General features: G+C 38.6%; 2 protein-coding genes across 2 annotated transcripts in view; one reads left to right on the top strand and one right to left on the bottom strand.

Annotated features, from left to right (window-relative positions):
* tbck (TBC1 domain containing kinase) overlaps positions 1-9,522 on the bottom strand; it is a 39,125-nt gene extending 29,603 nt beyond the window's left edge. The window contains exons 1-20 of the mRNA XM_041036971.1: positions 9,412-9,522; positions 8,781-8,993; positions 8,206-8,278; positions 7,756-7,870; positions 7,563-7,636; positions 6,821-6,962; positions 6,621-6,681; positions 6,471-6,532; positions 5,273-5,334; positions 4,790-4,938; positions 3,648-3,786; positions 3,418-3,517; positions 3,009-3,058; positions 2,753-2,882; positions 2,491-2,589; positions 2,337-2,399; positions 2,078-2,204; positions 1,771-1,821; positions 1,597-1,680; positions 531-616 (exon numbers count right to left, since the gene is read on the bottom strand). Coding sequence (XP_040892905.1) covers positions 531-616; positions 1,597-1,680; positions 1,771-1,821; positions 2,078-2,204; positions 2,337-2,399; positions 2,491-2,589; positions 2,753-2,882; positions 3,009-3,058; positions 3,418-3,517; positions 3,648-3,786; positions 4,790-4,938; positions 5,273-5,334; positions 6,471-6,532; positions 6,621-6,681; positions 6,821-6,962; positions 7,563-7,636; positions 7,756-7,870; positions 8,206-8,278; positions 8,781-8,973 — 1,860 coding nt within the window. The 5' untranslated portion in view covers positions 8,974-8,993; positions 9,412-9,522. The remainder of the gene's footprint in view (positions 1-530; positions 617-1,596; positions 1,681-1,770; positions 1,822-2,077; positions 2,205-2,336; positions 2,400-2,490; positions 2,590-2,752; positions 2,883-3,008; positions 3,059-3,417; positions 3,518-3,647; positions 3,787-4,789; positions 4,939-5,272; positions 5,335-6,470; positions 6,533-6,620; positions 6,682-6,820; positions 6,963-7,562; positions 7,637-7,755; positions 7,871-8,205; positions 8,279-8,780; positions 8,994-9,411) is intronic.
* A 283-nt stretch (positions 9,523-9,805) lies between these two features.
* On the top strand, positions 9,806-22,679 carry aimp1a (aminoacyl tRNA synthetase complex interacting multifunctional protein 1a). The gene is made up of 7 exons (XM_041037222.1): positions 9,806-9,951; positions 12,896-13,026; positions 13,929-14,042; positions 16,298-16,459; positions 18,263-18,471; positions 20,238-20,406; positions 22,363-22,679. Coding segments are annotated over exons 1-7 (954 nt in total). The 5' UTR covers positions 9,806-9,949; the 3' UTR covers positions 22,530-22,679.
* Positions 22,680-27,091: the final 4,412 nt, after the last annotated feature.

Below are 27,091 nucleotides of genomic sequence, written 5' to 3'. Positions count from 1 at the left end.
CCCTGTGATAAAGACCCCACTTTTCATTGGGTAATGTCCCAGAGGCTAGTCTACAGGTGACACACATTCATCAACATACTAAGTGAAACCCTAGCAAGACAGTGGAGACTTTAACCTTGTCACTGTCTGAGCAGAACTGTAAGAAGAAAAGTGAAGGGCAGGAAGAGGTGGCACAGAGTAAGAGAAATAAGGTATGTCTGGCAGAGGACAACCATTAAATGTGCCTGGCAGACATTAGTCGTTGTATAAATCATCGCCAGTGGACTATGGGGAGAACTTGACCCTGACTACAAATTCTGGAAAGGGGGATATGGAACAAAGACTGTCAATGACAATGAAAAGATATACATAGTGATCTATGGATGGTTATTTCCTTCGCCCATGGTGCGGAGCCAGAAACTGGAATTATTTCTGAATATCTTTGACTTCCCATTAAAAGTAAACTAGCAGACAAATGTTATCCTACCATGTCCTCCCCTACGGTTTATTGTTGTCAGTTTAAGAGGGCACTTGCCCTTTTGATAACTTACGTCTGGGATGAAGCCAATCTCATTTAGATGGTTGCTTAGCTCTGGGTCATGGAAGGCAATCATTTGGGAGAAGACAGTCAAATACTCTGAAACACAGAGAAAAGGGGAAAAAGTCTACATAAAATCTACTGAGCAACTTGTGCACCAAAACCTGAAAGAAACTGTGTTCAACCAAGCAGGACATTAAAGTAAACAAAAGAGAATGCAAGAGGCTGTGCAAAATACATAAACTGGCAAATAAAAGATGATTTATTAAACCAGTAATGGTGTGATGAGATTTGATAGTTTTAGTGGACTATTTGCTACCTTATGATAAAGAACTGTGGGGAAAAGTTGACATTTTATAACTGAGGAGGAGTAAGAATCCAAAAATATTGCCGGTTGACTGCTGATCCACTGTGCAACCTTGGCAACTAACCTCTGTACATGTCCAATGGAAACTCATGCAGCATAATGCTGTTCTACCGCCATTCTTCACACTGTAAGTCAACAAAGGAGCTCTGACCAGACAGATAAACATTAGCTAACTCTCCAGGGCATCTAGCAGTGGAAAGAAATGATAATAGCCACATTCCCCACAGAGTTCAAGAGGTGTATGGTGTAGCTGTTTATCAGTCACGTAGGAATTGCTTGTGACATTTCTCTGCAGGCTTTTGCAGTTTCATTTGTTTCCCTATCTCTAAATGATGTGGCTCAGCTGCAAACTCCATTAAGACAGACCGAAATTAGTTTTCACAGCTTAGGAACAACATGGAGCCAAAATTTAATCAACATTGAGCTGACGGCCCGATGCTCTGTGCCAGCAGATGTTAATTTGTTTTTGAACTTAGCTGAATGCTCTGACCATGTTTAATACTTATTACTTAACTTGCATTGGCAGTTGACTACATTAGCCCAACAACACCGGATGTCTGAAGTGGAAACAAGTGATATTGAAAAAGGAAGCAGTGTGTGTAATTTATACTACAATCAGGAGAAACCAAAAAAAAAAGAAACATGGTTTTGAGTTCACAGCACTGTATCACTGTTTAAAACACCGTGGAGCTACGCAGCTTCTACATCTCACCTTGGATGACGTGAGAGTTGTCCTTCAGGAAAAAGTTGTACAAGTATTTGGGGATGAACGCAGACATGCAGGCATATGCCAGGGCTGTGAGAAGAATGGCATACGAATGAAGGCAGAGATAAAAAACACAGAGCAGTAACAGCAGTAAGCTATTTCACAATTTCAAATTCTTACCTTCATTGTTGAAATTCAAGTAAAGGAATGGAGCACAAAGTGAATCCAAACCTGAAATGAAAAGAAAATCAAAACCGTTCATAATGTAACTTTGCTGTTAGGTTACAAAGATGTACCTGGGGGCAAGGAAGGGAGTTTACAAAATGTGACGTGACCACCATCTAGTGTCCAAAGATGTAAAGCACAATAAGAAACAGTGCAAATGGATGAGAGAGAAATAAATGAATGAATGAATGAAAAGAGAGACCAACGCATGACAGAAACGTCAAGAGTGACAGTAAAAGAGATTAATGAGGATGTGACTGACCCTGCCAGTAGACCAGGTCAGGGTGGGAGACCACCCACGCTTTCAACACACGTCTGAACTTGATGTGGCCCTGAGGGGATGAGAGCAGCTCATCATACTGGTGGCAGCGAGGGATGTCCACCTCAATCTGTAAACACGTACCAATAATACACACACACACAGATGAAATGCTTGGATTTAAAAATCAATTTGAAAGTATTCACACTGTAAATAACAGACTCAACAACACGATGCACATTTAAAAAGAGAAAAAAGTGACCTGTCTGTCAGTGGGAATGGGAGTATCCTTGTCTATGGTCTCATATTTGGCTTGAATGTCTCCCTGTGTGGAAAAAGTAGGATAAGTGTCCACATAAAACAAAATTACAATCATGCATTTTCTCAACACACAACTATAATTTCTCCTCTTGTACCTCAATGCCCAGCAGTGCAGCCCATGCCAATCCTCGAACAAGAGGGGGAATATCCACTCTGGCCTCTTTCCACACTAGGTTCTTCTTGTAAGGATAGGCCTGAAGACAAAACGTTGACTGAAGAATATCTCACCCAGTTTAATTTCAATGATTTGTTTAAATTATAATTGTGAATAGAGGGAATAACATGCCAGTTGTATTATATGCTTGCAAAGTGAAGTGTGTGCACGCGTGTGTGTATGAATTTGTACAGAGCCCAGACCTTGAGCAGCCTGTCAAAGAGGATGATGCGGATGAGTTGGTACTCGGTGTCTCTCTCACGGATGATGAGTGGCAGCGTGACGGTGGCCGACAGCTCATTGCTGCTGTTGGACTGGGGCAGACTTGACTGTCTGAGGGAGGGAGAAATGAAGGGAATTTGACATTATCCAAGCCAAAACAAATGACGGGGTGACATGAAAAACAGTGACAGGGGAAGAGAGGACGACAGCGGTAGGTTCAGGTTGGAGATTGCTTACTCGTCTTCCAGCAGAGGGTAATAGGCTTCTCCTGCTACATCCTTCAGTCTCTGGATAAGGCAGAGATAGTTCATCTTAAAAAACTAACACTAGGTTCTCTTACACAAATGCTTACTGAAACAGAGTTTGCAAAACATCCAGATTTATAGCTTAACTACACAAAAACTGAGTTGTTTATGGCACAGTTCTGTCAACAACCATCAAATCTTTGGCATTTTTATCAAACAGTTGCTGATTAGTTATCTTTTGATCTACTAATCAATTCATCAATTTTGCTAATTTGCTTTCTTCTCTAATTTAGCTTTAACACTCTGTACCGGATGCAAAGTATCAATTCATAACCTTATACACAACACCTCAGTTTACACAATATCATACATACACACGTTTTTGTATTATTTTGTCTTACATTTCTGAGTTGGCACAGCGGCAGTGTCACTGTAGTGTCGTCTAGCAAGAAACTCCGATCCCTGCCCTGGCCAAATGTCTCCCCGTCTTCCAGGACAAAGCTGAAAATAAAAAGAAAAAACAAAAAAACAGAAAAAGAGAGACACATTTTATCATATCTGAGTATGAAATTTACAAGCAAATGCACCCATGTGTGCACTGTGTTTGTCTTTATGTATGTGCTTGATGTACTTAGGCAATGTGCAGATTGGAGGTTTGGACTGTATGATCTCCTTATTGGTCAGCTCCTTCTCCAGGTCTCCCCCAGCAAGACACCACAGATGGTACACCTCATCTATGGCCCGTTCTGACAGGTAGTCTTCATCATCATCTAATAGCACACACACGAAACAGTAAACACCTCCGCAGGCACAGGTGGCGCTAAAGTATGTGCAGCTTAGCAATTTATGACATGCAGACATTTTTAGTCATATGGGGTTATACTGCTTGGATCAAATTTTAAGAAAATTTCAGTAATAAATTTTCACTTGTGATGTGATTTCAACAGTCAAAACAAACACCACAAATCTTTTCCAAAACTAGAGGACACACAGACAACAGTCTAATGTGTGCTGTCTTTATGCCCAATATATTCCCTATCCGATTAGCAATGATTAGTGATGATTATTAATTTTGTACAATCATCTTTCAGTCCAGCTGTCTGGTGCATGGTAAAAAAGCGGCAAAACTATGGATTCAAAAACATGAAAAAGACGATTTCATTAAAGGTTGAGATATCAAAAGCTTCTGAAATATTAAACAAGATTCTCATAAGAGTGAAGGGTAGATGCTCTGACTCTCTACTTGACAACTACTTCTATCTGTCTGCCACTACTGCCAATATTGATGCTGGCATGTCTAATTTACGGAAGCCCTGAAAGGTAAGTGCAATTTTTTTTTCTTTGCTAGGGCCATTTTCCATCTGTGAAAAAAAGCCCTGCTCTATGTGGGGGTTTCATCGCTCTTTCTGTCTTTACATCTCACCTGACTTCCTTAAGCCTCTCTGGCAGAGAGACTTTGCCAATTAGAAAGACAAAAAAAAAAAACATGACAGTAATGTTACAAAACCTGCTGACACAGTATATATGTACTTTGAGTTTGGAATGCATGGAGAAATTAAATATCACCTGGATCTAAACATGAATGTTTTTAGTCCTATTCAGACTTTTCCACTCACCTTTCAGGGCTTCTGTCCTAATCAAAGATATTTTAAGATAATTAATTTAGCTTTCAGAAATTGTATTTCCAAGGTGCGTATTTTGGGTGTGTGCAATGAGTGTCAGCCTGTGTTTAACTTTGCATGCACGGTATAGTTGTGTGTAGTTGGGGCAAACCTTTGCAAAGGTCACTGATATCCTCTGGGAGCTGAAGATGTGCACAGCGTAAGGAGGAGGAGAACAGGCTGACAGGCTTCTGGAAGGGTGTATAGAGGCATGACACCCCACTGAACACAGGGTCTCCCAGCAGCTCTGCAGGGGTAGGCCTGGAGGATACACACCAAGACTTCATGGTCATAACAGCAAAATATCCAAAAACACAAAGTGTGCTTTCAAGCGGCAATTTTGTAGAAACTTGAGAAATTATTATATTAAACCTATGGTTACTCAAAGTCATAACAGCCGTTTATCACAGCGTCAGACAATAACTTGCATCTGTTTATTTTGGTATCATTTCACTCATTGGTTTTAGCATGCTGGAATCCTCTCTGACGTACATGCTGCAAGACTACTTCATAACATGCGTGACCAAAGTGTTTTGGAAAATAAATGGCCAGTGTCCTCCAACAGGATATGACATCCAACAGAGAGTGTATTTACCTTTTGGATGGAAGAAAGGTCAAGCATTTCCTTAATAACTCCAGAACATTCTCAGGCAGCTCCTGTAAAAATGGCTTTATTAGCTGCAGTACACACAATACAAGCAGATCCCATTTAAACTTCCAATAATCTCAAAAAGTCAAGTGGGATTAGATCTGAGTGTCTGAATATGTTTAAACACAAAAATGTACAGTGTAATTCTGTTTTACAGGAAATTATTACATTTGTATTTATAATCATAACTGGGAATAGGGGAGTGACACAGACAGTGCTTACATAAAAATAATCCTTTAGTTTTAACAAATTACTTAGAAACACCAACAAAATCTATTCATTACAGGGCTGGGTATCGAACATGAAGCGTGGCATTACTGAGTTTAGAAAACTGTCATGATGAGACTGCTCAGATATTTCCCAATCCAAATCTTATGTTATTAGTTAACCCTGATGCATTGAGCAGTTTGGTATTATTGTTAAATGAAAACATAAAAGATTTGCCATAAGAAGATGCTGAAAGAAACTACTGTTACGCTATCTGTATCTGAACTCAGTTATTGTATTATACACTTGGCTGGCATTAAATACACCTAGCTAAAACTAATGCAGTCTAATACAGCGGTACTGCAATAAATGTTGATCCAATTTCACGGTCATTTTGGAGGATGTAGTTTGTGGTGCTGATGAAATAAGATGTATTGTGCAAACAGATGTCTATATTATTTTGTCCACTTGATTTTGTCCACTTCAGTGAGGGTAGGATAAAAAACAGAGACACCTCTCTGTGTAATGCAATACAGTTCAGCAACACCGCAAACTACATCTTACCAAATCATCACACAGTTGAATCAACACATTTGTAGGATGTAGGATTGTAGAATATAGGATTAATTGCAGAGCTGTTGTTTTAGAATGCATTAGTTTTACATAGATGTACCTAATAAACTGAAAGCTGAGTGTATATACCAACACTAGAACTTTTCAAAATGGTACAAAGTCTGTGTGCTTTATAAAGACTTAAGTGTTATTGAATTGTTAATGAATATAATATTGCAATGACTATAGTGTGACCTAATTTTGCAGTAATGGCTAATGACTCTTCCCTTACATAATGGCATTAAAAATGACTATCAATCAAAAATATCTTCACATATAATGCATTTTATTAACTAAGACTGAGGCAGCCAGTGATTTTTACAACCTTAATTGTGTCCAGGCAACCATGTTCCTCAGCAAGGACAGTGACAATGTCATCCATGCAACCTGAGAATGACAATATCACAGCGTAAGCCAAATTGAGCTTAACAGCATAATGCTCAGTATTTAAAATAATTACACACCATTCACTTACCCAAGGTTAGAATGAATTTCAATCTCTCACTTATATCAATATTCTGCAGCAGTCGTCTACCCTGTAACAGATTCACAGCATTCGATTTTAAGGTGAAAATGATCCACACAGCATGAAATTCAGGCAGAAATTCTGCCAGCATTAAACATCTTGTTTGAATTTCTTTTACTTTTATGAAGAAGTTTATGAAGGACTCTTACTGCGCACAACTCGAAGAGCAACACCCCAAGAGACCAGACATCAGTCTTGGGTCCCGAGGGCAGAGGAGCTTCATCATGGGAAGGGTCACTCGGGTGGAAAGAGCCCTGAGCGATCACCTCTGGAGCAAGATACGATGGGTACCTGAGGTCAGGATAATAGAGCAGATAAGCACATTACTTTGTTAGCCTCTGAGCACTTTTACATGGTAGATAACTAGTTTCCTCCAGTAATCTAAAATATGCCGATTCCAGTTACACAACAACTAAGTAAATAACTATGTAACCATGTTGTTCAAATATCTGAACACTTACTCCTGAAAACAATCTGCATAACTCTTTGACAGTTAAATTCACTACATTTTCCATCCAGATGTTTTACTGAAAATCATGGGCACGTGCCATCATTCCTCTTTTCAATCTGCAAAAGGATATTACACAGAGATACTTGGTAGAACACAAAGGCCTTTGGATTAGGATAAAAGTCCAACGATCGGTTACAGTTCCTCAACCAGGAAGCTATTTTGATGCCCCAAAACCTGGTTTCTATGAAAAAAGGATGAGCAATTATGCTTCAGTGTTATGGTCAATTGCTTTTTTTCATGATCTGACTAACATCAAACAGATACAAGTGAACCTTTGACCCTGAACAGACAGCTCACATAGCTCAGTCCAACCAGTTGAAGAGTTCCAGAGGAGCACTAATGAACCTTCCTCTGTGATAAATGAAGAGAAAAAGACGTACCCGATGGGAAAATCTACATCGGCCCCATGATCAGTCATATGATAAAGGCCAAACTTCGCCAGCTTGACATTCCCCTACAACAAAAAATCCATCTTAGAGTGACAGTATTGCATTTGGGTAATCACTTCATTTTCTTTTAACTCGACAGACATTGAGACATACATAAAACAGCTCAATTTGATGGAAACGGTACCTTGCAATCCATCAGCACATTGTGTGCACTCAGGGCTCTGTGCACCATACCATGTTTGTTCATAAACTCCAGACCTTCAAGGACCTCAAAGGCTATCTGCAGCACCTTCTCTGGGCTAAGACAAACACAAACACAATCCTGTATCAAATCTTTTCGAGGGTCAGGTGGTGGCTGGATCATAGAAGAGATATGTGTGAGAATGTATCTAGATTTTAAACACATAAGTATGAGAAATTCAGTAGACTGTTGTTATTATGCAAGCCTTTCCTCGGCCAGTAGATGGCAAGGTTAACGCATACAATTTCCTTGCTCATCATATACAATATCATTTGTCAACAGCAGAAGATTTAACTATAACTGCTCACCAGTGAAAGTGAAGGAACTTTGGGGTCATCACGTATACTCTAATACTGCTGAGTGGCGAACAGAGATTTGTAATCACAGTCTCACCTGGCACTTTTCCCCTGTTTTTGGAAATCGCTTAAACTGCTTTCATAGTGCTCAGCAACAACAATGAGCCGTTCTAGAAAACAAGGAGAAGGAGAAACTAAAGTAAATAAACGCAACTGAGTTAGAAAACATGTATTAATATTTAATTGTAAGGACTAAGCATGTGTGCTTTTTGACACTGTCAGTAAGGTGCTGACTAAGACTTTATAGTGACTTAACAAGCTGTTGTGTAATTGTTTTGAACTGCAAAAACACAATGTTCAACACAATGTTATAGGATCCACCTATTGCAAATACAAAGCTTTATATGATGTGTCAATGACATATTGTCATATAATTCACAGCAAACAAATATTACACATCAGGAACAAACAGAGCAACAAGATGAAACAGGCTGAAAGACAGCTCCATCTTGATTGTTCAAATAAAAGGCCATGTTTTGGATAAGTCCAGTGAGGGAATACATCAAGGCCAGAATATCACTAAATTAAAATAAAATGTGATGAAATGGAAGGACAGGATGTACAATATGATAAGACACTGTACAAAAGCAAGGGCAAGACAGAAAGTCATACCATGTTTCCCTCTGGAGATGTCCACATACTGGCAGAGTCTAGGATGGGTGATGGTCTTGAGGATCTGAAAGCGACCCAGGATTTTGATAGAGTTGGGGGTGAGAGGGAGGCCATTGCTCCCACAGACATCATGAGGGAGAGCTGAGGCAAAGAAGGTGAAGGCCCCCAGCTGAGCATCTTTAAGGGGCCTCATCCTGCCACTGGCTTGAAGCACTGTGAATGGGAAAGAGAGTATTCAGTACAATGTATGAATAAAATTTGAGAATACATATGACCATGAAAGAGGGGAACAGTCTAATCATCGGCATAGTGTGGTATATTAACATCCAGTGTCTCATTTACCCCATTCAATGTTAGCCAGGGCGTTAAAACATCAATACTGCTTAGTAAAAGCTTGTAAATGTGTGAACGCTGTCTGAGGCAAAGACCATCATTATAGCAAGTTACAGATTAACACTGTTACTGTAACTGATACATATTTACACCATATAGTTGAGATGTGCAGTAACTTCTTAAGCAAAAGACACTGTTTGTGTTAAACCCGCGGTGTTTATGAAGCTAAGTTATGAATATAACTGCCTTATTACTAATAATGTCGTGTGTATTGCTTCTGAAAACTGTATCTACTCACGCTTAACAGGAAAGCTGCAGAGTCATGTCGACAGAATGAACCTGAAACAATTACTAAAATAATTTTCAAATGAAGTCCTTTCCTTCCTCTGCGATATGATGGGAACAGCCGAGCGAACGTGATCAACGACGTCATATTTGTGCGACAATGTAGTGAATAAAAGACGGTTTTTAACAACAAAAATACTTAAATCAATAACAAAAATATATTTCATCTGTTATTGTTAGATTTATTTATTTAGTTAAAATTTTATTCATATAATTATTGTAATTTTGACCAGGTAGTTATTTCATCTGTGTGATTACACACAGGCGATTGGAGTTGCCTCCTTACATTTTTTGTCAATCTGTACAACATGTGACTAGCGAACGGAGAGGCGAACTTTGCTAGACTGCTTCAATTCCGGATTGCATAGAGATCTACGCGCTGGGGGCCTGAGTTAGCCTGTCTGCGGCTAGCAGATCTAACTTTAGCAAGACTTGCAGCTGTCAAGCCCCTAACGCTCCCCGAAACGTGTTGGGTTTGCTGCTCAGAGTTCATGTAAGTTTTAAAAAGCCTATGTGTGTTATTTTAGTGCTTTAGCTATCTATTGCTGTATTTGACTCGTAAGCTCTCAGTAACGTCTAACCAGCCTTCTAGCTAGTGGCTTATCAGCAGTACTTACATGAGAGTAAATTGCTTACTGATTTATCTGATGCAATGCGAAGTAATTCTCATTTCACACTGTGAGCAATCTAGTACAAATACGTTACTATGTAATATCGATGTAATCTACAATAGTAATTAACACATCCCCGAAATGGCATAAGATTATTGCTGTTTGATCTCTGTGATTTGCAAATAACTGAAACTATATAAGTAACATATCCCCTTTAAAGTGTGGCTGCCACCAGCGGTTTCAGTTTAACAACTGAATAAGTAGTGATTTTCCTCAATCTGTAAGTTAACATAGATAATAAAATTATTTCTTAAATTGTGTATTTTGTGTTGGCAAACACCCACTGGTGTTCAGTTCTTAAAAAGAGGTATAAAAAAGAACAAAAATAAAACCTCACATTAGTGAAGCAAATTATTAATAAATCATATTTACTTTAGAGACAAATAAACAATCATTTCAGTAGCCTACTTATTTATTTTTTGTCCATGATACATGATGCAAACAATTATCAAAACTATCAGAAGTTAATTTTCTGTCTGTTTAAGGGGACTTTAACTTAGTAACTTAATGATCAGTGCTTTTAACCTCTGATAGGTTCAGTATTTTTGTGTATATGGCCACAAGTGATGGGCACTTAAATTATTTTTTTTAGTTTTGTAAAAGGCTGCTATATTATTATCAGAGATGAAGACAAATGGTGAATTAAGCATTAGTCCTAGGGGAAAGTCCTTGCTTTCAACTGTATTCTTGGCAGTGTCACTGGGCTGTGTACAAGTATATTACAAATATAGATTATTTTTCGACCTGACCATCAAGCACACTTCAGTTTTATGCAATTAAAAGCCAAATATGAGGAAGACAATCATATCTTGTGTGAGGGCCACTTGTTTCCTTTAAGTTAAATTATGTAGGTCCTTGTGATGCCTTCAGGTGGTGCTGGCATTCTGCACTCTCTTCTCTTTCATAATGGTCTGGTTGGCAGGTAGGTAGGGATTTATGCTCCGAGTATATTTTTACTGTGGGAGTGGAGCATGAAAAGACGAAACATTTGTCTCCTGGTGGGTCTGTTCATACACCACCACCATACCAGCGAAAGCTGGTGGTTAAACGTAACAGATTTACAGATTGGATTCAAACCACATGTGTTTCCTGTGTATAGCTATGCAACATTATCTTTGATATTTTAATTTGAAAATGGATGTAGACATAAACTGTTTGTATGAACTGTTGTGAACTGTATGACTGAGAAAAACAGTCGTGGTTGTTTTTCGGGGATTTTTAGAGATCAGTTGCAAACCAGAAGATGAATCAAAGATATTTTAATTCCCAAACAGTGAAGACAGGTACATTAGGCACGCTGAAAGCCAGTGAAAGCCCATGTCACTTTAATATTCTTAACACATTTGGGCCATCTGAAAACCAATGCTGCAGTGACCTCTTCATGTATTTATGCAAGCGACCATACCTCGGCCCCAGGACCCATTTTCAGAGGTTATCCAAATGAGATCAGCCTTTTTGTGGCTCTTGTTATTACTCCACCACTGGTCCTGTTTAAATCAATTCAGTTTCTCAAAAAACAATGCTTTGATCCTTGATTTTATCAACTCCAGCTCTTTTGTGTTTCTAATTTCCTCATCCCCCAACATTTTGTTTTCATCTTGGGCCAGCTGTTGTTTTCCAGCGCCTCCCTGTAATATGTGTAAGAAGTTTTCTTCCCCATGCTTCGGCCTGTAAAATCTTTTTTTCCTCTTTCTTCAAGAAATAATTTGCCAAGCTCGATAAGATAAAGGAACATAACCCCAAACCCAAACTGGTGTCCAGCTGTATTTTGGTTTGTTGCACTAGAGTTGCTGATCCTTTTTGAACTTTATCTCTGAAACTGAATGCTGTTATGATTTTAAAGGACAAACTATCTGAATGTCACTTCACCACTTGTTACTGTGAAAGACAGACAGGAATTCATCCAAGAATTTGGCTTGACCAAGCTGACTTGGAACTTGTCAAGGTTTTTATGAGGCTTTCAAACACTAACATGTTGCAGCAAACTTTCACATTTGACAACTTTGGAATCAAGATTTGCTGATTTACTGTCATTTTTACGAAAATCAGCCTGTGTTGATTATCAGCATGCCTTGTGGACAGAGGTCAGATTTTGTCACTTTGGGGAAGCAGCCAAAGTATAACAGTCATGAAAATCGCATCAACACATGGTTTAAAATCTACTTGGGCTGCAAATCACAGAAAACATGTCAGAATGTGAATGTTCTGTCAGACATATTACAGTTTTGGCATCCACAGAGCCTTATTTTTTTAATTTAGGAATATACAGTTTAATAATGAAGCAGTTGCTGCCACAATGTTATATTATGGAATATTACACAAAAATAGGAAACCCTATGGAGCAGCCCTGCAACACATACCACCTCTGTGGAAATTACAATGTTCAGTTTTTGTTGAGACTGTCACAGAGAAGTTGACTCTACTCTGTGGTCATTTTGGAGGCTGTAGTTTGTGGTGGGGTTGTTACTGGAATGCAAACCTTGTAACTCCAAACATGCACCTTTTGTAGATGTTCAGCATGGTACTTGAAAATACCATCTCTTTTTTATACTGCTCTGTAGTGTCACACAATTTTAAAAACAAGGACTAGAGTGCCTTGGTAAGTATTCACTATACCTGACTCATTACTTACTAACAAAAGGAAGCCTACTCCACACATAAATTCCAATACAGTCACTTTAGTATATTATTCAGCCTTAATATCTACTTGTTTTCATGTAGCATTTTATGGTGTTATGATAGCTACAAGCCTTTATGGTCTTTTAGGTTCCTGGCTCGCTCCTTGGTCAAGATGTCAGGTCACAATCCTTTGTTGAGGCTGGAGCAGCGAGCAGCTGAGGCGGACCAGATCATCGAGTACCTCAAACAGCAAGTCCAGCTGCTGAAGGACAAAGCCAGTAAGAGAAGACACCTCACACCAACACCCATTCACAACAACTCTGTGAGCGAATTAGAGGCAGAATGTGAAAGCGCTACATCAGAGGTGTCAAACCTGTTCCACAAAGGGCCGGTGTGGCTGCAGGTTTTTGTTCCAACCAAGCAGCAGCAGCACACCAGACTTGACTCATTTAATCAACTGATCTCAGTCTTCAGACAGTTGATTGGTCAAACTGTGTTCTTGATTGGTTGGAACAAAAACCTGCAGCCACACGGCCCTTTGTGGAACAGGTTTGACACCTATGCGCTACATTGAAGGAGTCCTTCTTGACACTTGGTTATATGATACAGGTTATATGAATAAAATTCCAGTAGGACCAGTAGAAGGTATATGGAACCTGATGCCTTAGTTGTATAAAAGTGTTCTTTAATTCACAAATTAGACTGAGAATAAATATTAATTCTGCTTCCTCGGTTTTTAACAAGAATCAAATCAACGATGGAAAAGAGAGTAATAGACCCCTGGGTAGGGCTTATCATATGTCTTATTTAAAGACTAATGAATGAGTGGAAGGTATGTCGTATTTTTGTTGCAGTTGTGTAACTGATAAAGCTCCATCCTTGAATATCCAACTTTGTTATCATTCCACACTTTAAATGTTATCACCTGCACAATTTGAGAAAGATAAATTATACCAAAAGGATCAAATATATATATATATATATATCTGAGTCAAAAAACCATATTACTTCAGAATTTCATATTGGGAAGATGCATAAAGAAGACGCATAATATTGATTTCAACAGTCAACATATTTTAGTCAGTAATATATTTGCTAGTTAAACCGTTCTCAAAATGTCCTGGGGTGAAGCTGAAATTTAATTCCTGTGCTGTGGTAACAAGTATTTGCCTGGTTGCAGTCGTCCAGGCCAATGTCAGGGAAGAGAAGAAACTGATGTTGGAGAATGCAAAGCTGAAGAATGACATCGAGGAACTGAAAAAACAGCTGCTGGAAAAAGAGAAGAGGAGAGGAGGTATGTTGAGTTTGGTTCCCAGCAAAGACTTCAATAGCAGATCAAATGTTTGTCTTTAAAAAGATGATGTTGTTATCTTTTATATCGAGTTTAGAGGCAGTTGTGTATGTCTGACTTAGGAACATTTGATGTCTGTTGCTGCTCATTAGAGCATTGTTTGATATACAGTCTAAATTGATAGTCTAAATTTTAGACTATCAATGATAACATCTTGTGCATTCTCGCTTCAGCCCATTATAACCAGATCTTTTTTTTTGGTTTGTTTTTATTATAAGCAACCATAGTGCCTCAAGAATCCCCATTAGAGCAATGGGGACAGCATGTCTGTCAGCTATTGTGCGTCTGACATACGTTGATGAACCAGGGCAAACAACACAGATCACACAAATTAACAGACATTTAATGTTTTCCAGAAAGAAGCTGCAGGAATAAAGGGGGACTGGAAGAAATAAGCAATTTAACCTTATTAAAAAAAAACTCAATATGTTATTGTTGGAACGTTGAAGGAATGTGTTCCAATACACCCGAGACTTTTCCACATATTGTATGTAGTCGTGATGTTTATTTTTGGGGGTTCTTTTCAATGGCTTTAAGGTGGCATAAATGGATTAATCAAAACATGGATAAATATCAACCTTTTTGAAAGGAGTTTCAATCGGCTTTTCTGATTTGTTATTGAGATGAGAAAAACAAACTATTCAGTGCGACTATAACAGTGCCAGTCAGAACAACTTTTCTGGAGCTTAGAATTAAAAATGGTGACAGCTGAAGTTCAGTGTCAACTTTACTTCAGTGCCATTTTAAAGTTGAAAATGTTAAACTCTGTTGGATCCATCCGTGGCTCCTTAAACTTGTATTGTGCAGCCGAGCATTTTTCAAACCCAGAGAATTTACAGCTGCATTAACTTTTTGGGTTACTTTGGTTGTCCAAAGTAATTATTACCTCATGAAGTTGTTATTGCGAACATGATACGTCGACAATACGACAAATGTAAGTCCAGTACTCTCTCTCCTTTTAGGTATGTTCTGGACTCCAGCTCCCAAGGGAAATATCTGTTTCTTTAGCTGCTAAATACTCGACTGTGTTTACTGGCTAACCGCAAACTTTGTCTGTCTTTTGGTGCCAAGCAGGTAGTTTACATTGGGTTTATCTGAGCTCATAAACCGAAACAACTGCCTGCTACAGCTGGAAACCTTGTTGATGAGAGCAGAGTTTGCTCTAAAAACCAAAACAATGAGCAAAAAGAGGAATAAAAGCTAGACAGAGCTGAGAAGGACTTCAGAGCTGGGTGGTAATTCTGTGTGGATGTGTCACTATGGGTAACATATATTAAACTGATCCATTGTTAATATTACAGTATTGATTTGTGCAGCTTTAATTCAAAATTCTTGTCGCAATTCAGTGTATCTAGATATTCCAGATATGTCCAGCTTAGTTTTGGGAAATGTGTTTAAAGTAATGAACAAGATGTTTAGAAAAAAAATCCAGTTGATATAATGGTGTAATTATAAAAAACATGGCGTCTTTGGGCTGAATATTTCACTCACTTTTAAGTATCATTATGTGATATTACAGTGTATGATTTTTTTTTCTCTGAAAGTAAAAAACCTTGAGAGGAAACTTAAAGTGGAATGTCAAGAGTTTAAGAGGTTATTGCCCATAATTCCAAGGTAAAACGGAAAGGTCCTGATCTCAGGTCCTAACATAGAATTAAGGTAATTAAAAGCATTATGGTGATGGTGGTGTGCCTGCAGACCGATGTTTGTCAGACACGGGCACAAGATTTTGTAGCAACTCAAACATCAGGCGCCTTAAATGAGGGGTTATATTTTTTCAGGGGAGTTATTGTAGGACATTGTTCCCTGCTTTATGGCTTCATTTCCTTGTTTCCATCAGCGTGGATACTGTGTCATTTTCCCATCAAAACTGTTTGCATCAGGAGAGCAATCCTCCCACTGGGTGTGTAAATAAAGCTCCCCCTGTATCATTTCATTGTATTATGTTGATGCAACCAGCTCTGTGCGTGAAAAGGCACTACTAAGAAGTAAGTGCCTTGTGTGCTTGTAATGTAAATGATCTCTATTTTGCAGCAGTGCCGCTCTGCTCTTGTCTGTTCTTTCATTCATGCGACATCTGGGAAACCCAAATGTGTGCAGAAAATATCAGTCGTCAGTGAAAGAGTCTCTGCTAGTAACTACGATCCACTATTTAAACCTTTCTTCATACTAACACTTTGGATGCGTCCTTCCTTTAGTGCTGGAGGTGGCCATGTCTTCAGGTGAACCCACTGTCGAGTGCAGTTCCAAGCCCACCCCTCCCAAACCCTCCGGTCCAGCACCCTCTGCCTCCCCTGCTGCTGCTGTCCAGAGCCCCACTCCCAAAGATGAGAGTAAAAAGAAGAAGCCAGAGAAAAAAGGTAATGGCTGAATGAAAAAATATGGCACGTTACAGGGATTATTAAGAATGTTTTGAAGTTTTCACATCCAATAAAACAGTTTTAGAGTGTTAAATTTAGCCTGTTTAGACACATTACATAGCAACATTCTTGTCATGTGTTTCATTTTCAGTTTATTCGCACGACCATATTAAAGCTCTGAAAGAGACTCGCCTCTCGCCCCTGAGGGATTCACTCAGTCCCTTGGTATTATTTTTTTAAACTCAAAGTTTTGTTAAAGATAGAAGAAGAAGACATTTTTCTATCAGCAGTCAGCTAGATGTAAACGTCATTTGGTCGAACATGTTACTCAATTTGAATTTCTAATATCAGGTAACAATGGATATAAGGCAGCAACATCTTCCTCTTAAAGATCTCCAACATCTCTGGGCCTCATTTTGAAGATGTTTAGTGGCGCTTCATTTGTTTATGGAGTTTTATGATTTGTGTGGAGTCATCCTTTTCTAACGTCACCAGCAATTGAGTCCAATTTGAGAGTGATTTAAAGTTAATGATTTGTGGATGTGCATCATTTTAGGACCTTGTAATAAAACCAAAGTATCCCTATGCAAGAAATATAATGAAGTTAAACTGTTTTACATTTATGGCAAGTGCAGAATACAAAAGACGAAAACCCCTATCACAGAATTTCAATTAATTAACAGTAAATCACTCAGATATTTAGCTCTGTTTCAGCAATATGCTATCTGGACTAATTAGAAGAACTGTCAGGCATAGACAGGGAATAATAATTCATTTAGAAATAGTAAACAACAGACTTCAAGATCGTGATAAAGTCACTGGAGTGTCTGGCATTTCTTACATCCAGATGTTGTAGAGCTGTTAATGAGAGATACTTATTCCTCTTGATAAGCTATTGTACATGCTAAACTCTGTCTTACTTTAATGGAGCTATGTTCTCACCTTGTCCCAACAGTCATCACTTGTCAGTTTACAAACCCATGTGTAACCTTACTGGAGTTCGGGTAATGTTACTGTCATCACAGCAGTGCAAAGATTGCTCAAGGGAGGAATGTTGAATATCAAAGGCAGGGTTTGGAATTTATATTCCTCAGAGTTGGTGTGAGCTCAGAGGAATGATTAAAGACTGTGCGATCATTTGATCAGTGCAGTCCACTGGAATGACTGTGTGTAAGAAAGCCAGGCGAGTCAGTGAAAGCTACTTTGTCTCCCTAGGAGGAAGCATCTGTTATTCTGCTATGTCATTTTATCATGTAGCACGCACCCCTCAGCAAAAAGTGGGTGTTGGTATTGTCGTTTAGTCAAGGTATGTACCTCACATTTCTGGGAAGAAGTGGAGAAGTAAATAATTGTCTTTTCATTATTTTTTTTTTTTTTTTACGGATCACATGAAATGCATGCCACCCTGAGGCCTGTCATTGGTGGGCTTGGTTTTCATTTATGGGAGGAAATTAAATCAGATTCCAGACAGATGCCCAGTATTGTTTCAACTGTGATTTGTTTTTTATAATTTCCCTTGGAAAGATACCAGCTGGCTGAAATATTCGCAATGCTTTTAAACAAACATGTCTTATAATATCACGCACATTTAGTGCAATAGCGTGACAACTCTCAGAGATGCCGCTCTTTAGCGAACTTTTCTTCTTAACACATGATGGAAAGCTACTCTCACAAGACCCAACCAAACTGTCATGTCAAACTTTAATTGACATTGACCAAATTAAAAGCACTGAAACAGGAAATTTCAAGATAGAGTTTTGTGTTTGTGTTAGTATAACAGTATTTTCTGCTCTTCTGAGCCAGGAGGGGAGAAAGCAGATAAAAAGCAGACAGCTCCCAGCCAAGAGGATGCCAAGGTGGACGTGTCTCGTTTGGACCTGCGTATTGGACGTATAATCACAGCCGAGAAGCATCCAGATGCCGACAGTCTCTACGTGGAGCAGGTTGACGTGGGAGAGGCTTCACCCAGAACAGTGGTCAGCGGACTGGTCAAGCACATACCTCTGGACCAGGTACAATCATTGTCTTGTAGACATTATTACTGGCTACCTCACAAAAATCTCCAAGGACTTCATTCATATTAATTTAGTGATTTAGTTTGTATTTGTTAGATTAATGAATAAATAAAAAATTAAAAGTTACTTGGAAATCAGGACCCATGTACTTGTCACATAGAACTGATCTAACCTGAAGGTCATTGAATGTCTCATCAGGCTTCAGACTACAAACCTATAGATGTCAAAAGTAACACCTGGCAGTAAGCTGGTATACTACCTTGTGTTCTTATAAGTGAGGAACATGTAGACTAAAATACAAATTAGATTTCATAATAGCTTCATAAATCCCTGTAGAGACTGCATTTGAGATTTGTTTTCACAAGACGCACAAGCAGTGCTGTGTACTTGTGCATTTATGAGTCACTAGGGCCATAATAAGGTTTTATTAGTCTGTTTTAAAGTGACTTCTTAAGATGACTGAGCTGATTATACAGCAGTTAAACATGTTATGTTGGTGATTCAGGATCGGCATTGAATGCTGGTGTTTATTTTGCTTTCACATAGATTTATGATTTGCTCCTGGAAAAAAAAAAAAAAAAGAATACAGTCTGTATGTAGAATTTAATTTAAATGAAAAGCACCAGTTACTTTTATGGTTGACAGTATTTCTGAGTTTGTCTTCATGCTTTTAGACTGGGAAGCCTTTATATAATACATTTCTGCATCTTATGTAGACAGATTGTTTAAACGGAAACATACTTTATGCCTGCTGATATGAAAAAAAACACTGTCTGTGTTGTACACAGGCAAATATCAGACAGTAGCATCTTAAAATAGTTGTGGCTGTGTTGCAGTAAAAGAATTGAGTAGCACGGCCTTCACTGACTGCAGTTAAAAAAGGTAGAGCTATTGCTGCCTTTTGCGTGTCTGTGTCAGACCATTACTCAGAGTGGCAATCAATCAAATTCCTATTTGACTTCCTTGTTAACTGTTTTATTTATATGAGCCATTATCTATTTCGGTAAAGCAAGCAGGAGTGAAATGTTTGAGGAGATTCTTTACCAGTTTTATGGCTGTACTTTTGAGCGTGGATACATAATAGGCACCATTCAGTAATACGAGTCTGAGACAGGCTAATCATAAAATAACTGTTAGAACAAATGTCTACAGTACACATGAAATATTGCTCAAGTCAAACAGTCTATTTTGTAAATACTATTACAAAACATCCACATACTGTCCCCAGCTTGCCAGAACTGTCTAGAAATGAAAAATGTAAACTACCACTAAAACCCTATCAAAGCAACATAAGTGAATTTAGATTTATGTGGCAATTTTGTAAAGGATATCCTTCAAAGAAAGGTATGATTATTTCTTAAGATCTGGCATACATAGTCTCACGAAATGCTGGATTTCTCTTCTTCTCTGCTTCTGGCAGAAAGTCACTCTGGTCTTCTTTTAAATTTTGGTGAGCCGCAGAGGTCTCCAGATTCAAGCGTCTAATGTTTTTCTGTTTGCTCCCCTTGGTTTACGAAATGAGGCAAAGTATAGACCCTCTTATTCTTAAACAGTAATTTTAAATTACGAAACTGCAATTGGCATTATTGTTTATATTGGATTATGAAGTTCCCTGCCTCATAGTCAAACAGACCACATCAGCTGAAGGTGTTTTTTGTTTGGGTTTTTTTTCCATAAGTAAATTTGGTATAATTTTTCTTTTTCTCCTCTACCGTGTAAGACATACAGGCTGTAAAAATGTATTTAATCTTTTGTCCCCTCAGATGCAGAACCGCATGGCAGTCCTGCTTTGTAACTTGAAGCCAGCCAAAATGAGAGGAGTGGTGTCCCAGGCTATGGTCATGTGTGCCAGTTCACCAGACAAGGTCGAAATCCTCGATCCTCCAAGTGGAGCTGTACCAGGAGATAGAGTTACTTTCAAGGGCTTCCCAGGTACCATCACCTGATTACTGTACTCGAATCACTAGCATAAGGCTTAAATCTTAAAATCAACTTAACAGACACTAATGATGCTTCATCACCACTGGGTGATTGTCACTGGTTGTCATTGTGCTGAGTCCACGGAAAGAATTTCTCAACCCAGTATCCACAAAATTCTTCTGTCCTAAAGAAAGGAAGGGTATCGTTGAACCTTCTTGCTGCCAGAAACAACACGGCAGTTTCAACATTCATTCCTCTGAAGACACCAATCAAGATGCTTTCTCAGACCCCACTGAAAGCTCTCATTAGAGGACTCCTCAGTTCTGTTTGGTGGTGGCTAAATGGCCTGTGACTGCAGATTTGACAGGCTAATCAGCACTCATTGCAAGGAATGTAACCTACTCTTTTTTTTTTTTTTTTTTTTTATAGCTGGTTGGAGAGATAAGTATCCTAACTGCCCTGTTAAGTTCAACTAATGTAATGTGTTTTGAAAAAACATATGAACCCTATTCACTACAAATTAACACATCAGCTAGACCATATGAGAGTCAAGGTCTTTCATGCAATGTATTCCAAACACAATGCCTAATGAATGTGGCCTGAAAAAAAACACCACCAAAAGTCCAAGAGTTGTAAAAGTTTTCAAAGCGGACTATGAGGAGAAGACTGGTCTTGTTATTCACATATTCTTCTGAGAACAATATGAGAACAAATTGGGAGTTCCCTTAGGGAAAAAAAAAAGTGAAGAGAAGGATGAGATGAAGGTGGATATGTGGTCCAAGTACCCACAGCCCAGCTGCATCAGCCGAGGCTTTCATCCCTGCAGTACACATGTCCCAGCCACTCCAAAAGCTGTTTGATTCTTGAGTGATCCCTTTGGTCTGAATGGTTTTTATGGATGCTGCATTAAAAGGAGTCATATCCAAACGATTCCATGAAAACACGGTTCAAGAGAAAACAGAAGGAGTGGAAGTAGAACAAAGACAGGATTGGTTGATGGTTTGTCATGGGGTTGAGGTCATGTTTGTTTACAACATAAAACCCTGGCTGTTTTATAAAGTACATATAATGGAAAACGAGAGGTGAAAGAAGCTAGTCTTTTTGCTGGTTTCCCTCTTTTCTCCCACCAGAGCCCCTAAGTACAGATTCAGTTACAGCCAGTCCATTGCTGGTGTGAGTATATGGTTGTAATTGCCCCCATTTCCCTGACTAATGGGGCCCAGTACTTCTGCTTGAACTTTAGAATGTGCGCAAGTTGCTCATCAAAACCTCTTTCACGCTTCTGATCAAAACTGATTGTTGCCACTCTTGGGCTGTAAACCGGCAGAAATTGCTGCCTTGGGATATGAAACACATTTGTGTCCTCATGCCCTGAGATGGTTGTACAGAGAGGAAAAAGTTGACACCAGACAGAAGCCAGCCAATACCGGCTTTAAATTTTCACAAATGCCAAGCAACATCAAAAACAAAGCCATCATGAAATGAGAACTTCCCTTAATTGTTTTCCCTGGATGCATATTTTCATTCTGAGAAGTTCAGTTTAAATGTTTTGAATTACAGCTAAGAACAAATGGCAGTTTTAAAAAGCTGGTGCTGTAATAGAGTATGGTAGAAAGTCAGACTATTCACAATTCATATGGGAGGAATAAAATTAGAATTGGCCTGATAAATCATGAATATAATTGTTGGTCATTTGCTCACAATTTTTACTGGCTTCAGCTTATTATACAGATTCTATCAGTGTGTGCTGAATATGAAAAATCCATGAAAGAAAGTTCAAAGTCATCTATCAATGTGTCTTAGCTCTCGTGTATTAAAACAGTGCTTGAGTAGGTTATATGAGGGCATAACATACCACAAAAAGTCCATAAAACAGAAGTACTGGATCCATAAATCTTGCATGTGTGATGGATGGGCAGAGAACAGAGGAGTCTATTCTAACATGTCAATCTGACTTCTTGATTGCAGGTGAACCGGACAAAGAGCTGAACCCGAAAAAGAAGGTATGGGAGCAAGTTCAGCCAGACCTACGCACAGACGGCGAGTGTGTTGCAACTTACAAGGGAGCTGCCTTTGAAGTCGCCGGCAAGGGAGTATGCAAAGCCCAAACCATGAGCAACAGCGGAATCAAATAAAATAACAGAGCTGCTTGAAATAGCTCAGTGTTTACTTGGCAATCATCATCGTCAGTGATGACGATGATGATTTTGAGAAACAGGATGGTGATGAATTGAAGTAAATGCTTTGAAGATGTTTAATAAAGGGATTCAAGTGTGTCCTCAGAATCTGTTTTATGACAACCAGTTCTTTTTTTTTGACCTCTAAAATATACAATTGTGGTCTATAAAGTGTATTTAATCAATACAATCGTGTTTATGCTTTAATTGTCTCTCCCTCCAGGGCACATTAGCTTGATTGTCCTGTGATTTTGAGGTTATAACTCCAAAAGACAAACTGTACTGGACTTAAGTGAGCATCATTTGTTTCCACTTCATCTAGTCTTGGGCATTTTAATGAGCAGGAGATGAATCAGGGAAGTCATACTACAAAGCCCAACAAAAACAGATCGGGTTCTCAAGCTCTTTGCAGAGGCTATTTAGATGGTACTCAGCCCAGGCACTGCAATCTCCTGGCCGACTGTCATTATCTCAATCATGGCTCTGTGATGCTAGTGCCATGTGCTTTGTTTTATTATCCCCTTGGAAGAAAAAGTCCATCCACCTCCGGAAGTATCAGACTACAAGGAAGAAACAGACAGAGAGCTGTGCACCAGAACCTCTAATGTTACATCAGCAGTAATAAAGCCCATCCACTTTGCAAAAACATCTGTCATGGGTCAAAGTCGACCACTGCGCGAAACTTGTGCGTACTATTTGAGTCCTATTCATAAACACTGAGAAGATTTTCTATATTTTCTCATGTTCAATTGTACATTTTTGTCAGACCTTGTTACTTTGACATTACTAAGTGCGAGGGGGGAAAAAAGACAGATTTGTTACGTGTGATCGCATGCCACCAGATATTTTTTTGAGATGCAAAATGCCTCACAGAATACAGTTTACGGGAGACGGCTAGTAAATAAGTGCAACACACACCAGCCCTGTTGCATTAGCAGTAATTGAAATTTAGCTGCTTGTCTGGTGAGATGCCATGCGTCAGTGCTGAGAAACAGGACAGTACATATCCTGGTGCGGGTTAGCCAACTGTCCTACCAATAGACCACAGATAGGAAGTGTAAATTATATCAATGACATGAAATTCCTTTTCCATTATTAAGAACCAAATATAGAACTGAATCAACCATGTTGCTGTTTTCACTTAGATTTAGCATGTATGCGATGTAAAATGTGACATGCAAACAGAAGCTATTAAAATGAAGCGGCAATTATAACATTGTCTACAGGTGTCACGAGTGTCTAATGCACAGGTGTGACACAGTATGAACTTGAACTGAGGGCATAAACACACTTCTGTTGCAGCACACAAATACTCTCCAACTAAACATGTGCTTGATTGCCTATCAGACAGTGTCCAATGATGTGTATATGCTTTTTAAACGACTTATTCTGTGCTTCACAGAGCCCCTATACACCTAACATAAAAATAACTATTTAGAGATCCTCATTTTGGTGTAGGTGACACAGACAGCTCTAATAAGTGACCTCCGCTAAAGCGTATTCTCACCTAAACCACAGTGTTCTTTCTGGGTTTTCTGTGACCACTAGGAGTGTTGCAACCTGAGAGAAAGCTCATTCCAGGATATTTTGAGTCAGACATTTGCAGACCACACATTCCCCAACTGAATTTTCAGCCGCAACTGGTGTACACCATGTGAAGCAGTTACCCATTCATCCTAGTATAATATCTGAACATATGCCATCCATAACTGACTGTAGATCATCAGGGTTTTGCTGATTATTCTGCATGCTGACTCTTAAGTAGTTGTGGGCCACAGTTATTTTGGGTTAGTATTGCAAGGCCATAATTATCAACTTCACAAATAGTTGGCTCACACATTGTATATGCTTTGTGATAACCTAAACATCCTAACATCAAAAGAACACCTTTGGACATGTCCATCTGCTGCAACTATTCTCTGTGCTCTAGATATTGCTGATGTTTTGGTTTTTATTGCCAAAATCTGAAATGAAGAAGACCTGTACGTGTTGCTGCTTCATTATTCCCACCTCATTCTTTATCCTCTGGGTTTTTATGTCTTGAATCTGACCTGAGCAAAGACAACTTAGTGTTCTGACTGGCTTTTATGGAGGTGGACACATACAAATGCAACACCTCAGACTTGACTGAATATGAAGAAAAGGAAAAAGAATTTTGGAAAAACCCAAACAACTCTTTTGTTGTGATGGAACTTTACTCACCCATCTGAAAGTAGGATTTGGTGTATTGGTAACTATGACTAACAGACAAATTTGATATTATTTTTCTTTAAACTTTGGGTTTGAAGTTCCACAAAAGAGTGACCCAATGTCCAGAACATCATGAAACAGCAGGGACCATAAGGGAAACATTTCTCATATCTGAGGCCAAGTAGTCAGTTTGTGGCAAAGCGTCAAAGTCAAACTATGACAGGTCTTTACAAAGGAATGCAGACCTCTGGGATAAAAGTCATGATTCATATTGAACAGTATGATTTGCATTTCAGTTTTGCAAGATCAGATTTGGTGTGAATCAAGACATTGTGTGTTTCTTGATTACTTCAAGACCTTTTGGATGTGTTTATTCCTGAATCCTGTCAATTTGATGTATGAATTATTGTTTTGGGGTTTTTTTTTTTACATTTCCCCCAACTTTATTCTCAAAAATAATAAATTAGCTGTTGATCCATTTCACTGTGTTTGTTGTTATATAGCAATAAAATCCCCCCCATGCAAGTTGACTTGAATTGTTGGATCAACATTCGCCTTATGTCTTCAGTAAATGCAACATTATAACAAAGAGTTTTAGTTTAAACATGTAGTGTTGTACAGTAGCTGTTTACTCTAGCCTTGCTGGGACCTTTCTAAACAGCTTTTGGTCTTTGAATGCATAGAGAGAGAGATGGAACCACAATACAATAATATCTAACTTGCCATTTGTGATATTGTACAATTTAGTAGAAAGTAAGTAGAAAGCAAAAGAGCAAAGAGCTTTCTTGTTTCACCAGGGCCTGATACTCCATGCATTGTTAAAAAGAGAAAGCTTATTGATTTCACCATGCATATTGGTGGGGCTTTCTATTTTTTTACATATACAAACAACAATAATATCACTAAGTACTGTTATTTCCAAACCCTCACGAATATCTTCCAAGCCAAGGACATGAGTGTAAGCATTTTTGGAATTACAATTCTTTCATTTATTTTGGAATTTACACTTCAGTTTTTAAAGCTGTATTAACTGTTTTATTTCTTTTTTTGCCACCTGGGGGGGCAGAAGAACTCCCCCAAAAATGCCGACAGACACACAGCCCCAACACATTAAGGTGCGTATTGCTAGCATGGCAGCAAACATTTGCCCAATATATCACACCAAGTAGACACAGAGCAACATTGTTTGGCATCAGATTTCAAGTCCAATAGTCACTCTCCTAGTGCAGAAACTCATTTGGACTCCAACAGCTAAAACTGATTAGTGGAGCTTCAAGTTATTAAACTCTGTTCTTTATTTAATTGAGGATACAGCTGCTGAAGTTTAAATGGCAGTGGAGCCTTCTGTGCCATTTTCCTTCCTGGTGATCTCTCTGTAATTAATCATTTACAATAAGTTAATTTTATTAACAAGTTTATTACTTTTATTTTTAGTTGCTCTTTTGGTCAGTTTAACAGTATATCCTTAAAATCACTCCACACTCCCTAATGGTAGGTGGTTATTACATAATGGAAAATTTGTTAAATGTGACCTATCGGAATTTAGATCAGATCACCAGTAAACAAACAACCTGCAAATTAAAATAATCAACAGCTTTGTTTTATTAATAGCAGTTGATGGGCAGAAACATGTTTTGGGTGGAAAATACTGTGGAGTGCTGAGGGAAAGACAAACCTCCACGAACATATTTTGGCTGCAGTTGAAAGAGCAGCTCTTGCATGCTCCTCTGTGTGTGGTTTCATGCTTCGCCAGTGTTCGCAATGAACAAAATTATCCAAGCTTCTCTTTCAACTGGAGGAAATCTATTATCCATATTATGGGCCCTGTTGGACATTTTAAAGTCTGGTTACATATAAGCCAACATTTCTGTATCTCATCTGAATGACTTGAGTATTTTGATTGAAATCTGAAGAGCCAGGATAATTTCAGCTGGTAGCATTAATGAATAAACTCCTGCACACTGTCTTCTCTCGTTGCTTAATTCCTGTGACTTTTCTGTCATATTACCTTAATTCATCAGGCAACAATACGACAGCCACAGGAATTACAGAATATATAAATTCCTGTGGAGCAACACAGACAAATATAACGTGTAATTCCAAAGGAAACAGCTGTAGGCTATCCTCAGTTTGGGTTACTTTGTCTGACAGGTCCAACTTAAAGCAGGAAATTCATACCAGTTATTCTATAAACACAGCCAACTAATAAAAAGCAAGAGAGAAAGATTAAACACACTACTGTAAAAGAACATAATGTAAAGATGCTATATAATAAGTAAAATAAAAAGACTAACATTAAAGTATAAGAGACATAAGAAACAATACTGAGG

Source organism: Toxotes jaculatrix, chromosome 4, assembly GCF_017976425.1.
Source record: "Toxotes jaculatrix isolate fToxJac2 chromosome 4, fToxJac2.pri, whole genome shotgun sequence".
In the NCBI taxonomy this organism is placed as follows: Eukaryota; Metazoa; Chordata; class Actinopteri; family Toxotidae; genus Toxotes; species Toxotes jaculatrix.
The sequence above is the reverse complement of the archived record's forward strand: the minus strand, read 5'-3'. Positions and strand labels throughout refer to the sequence as shown.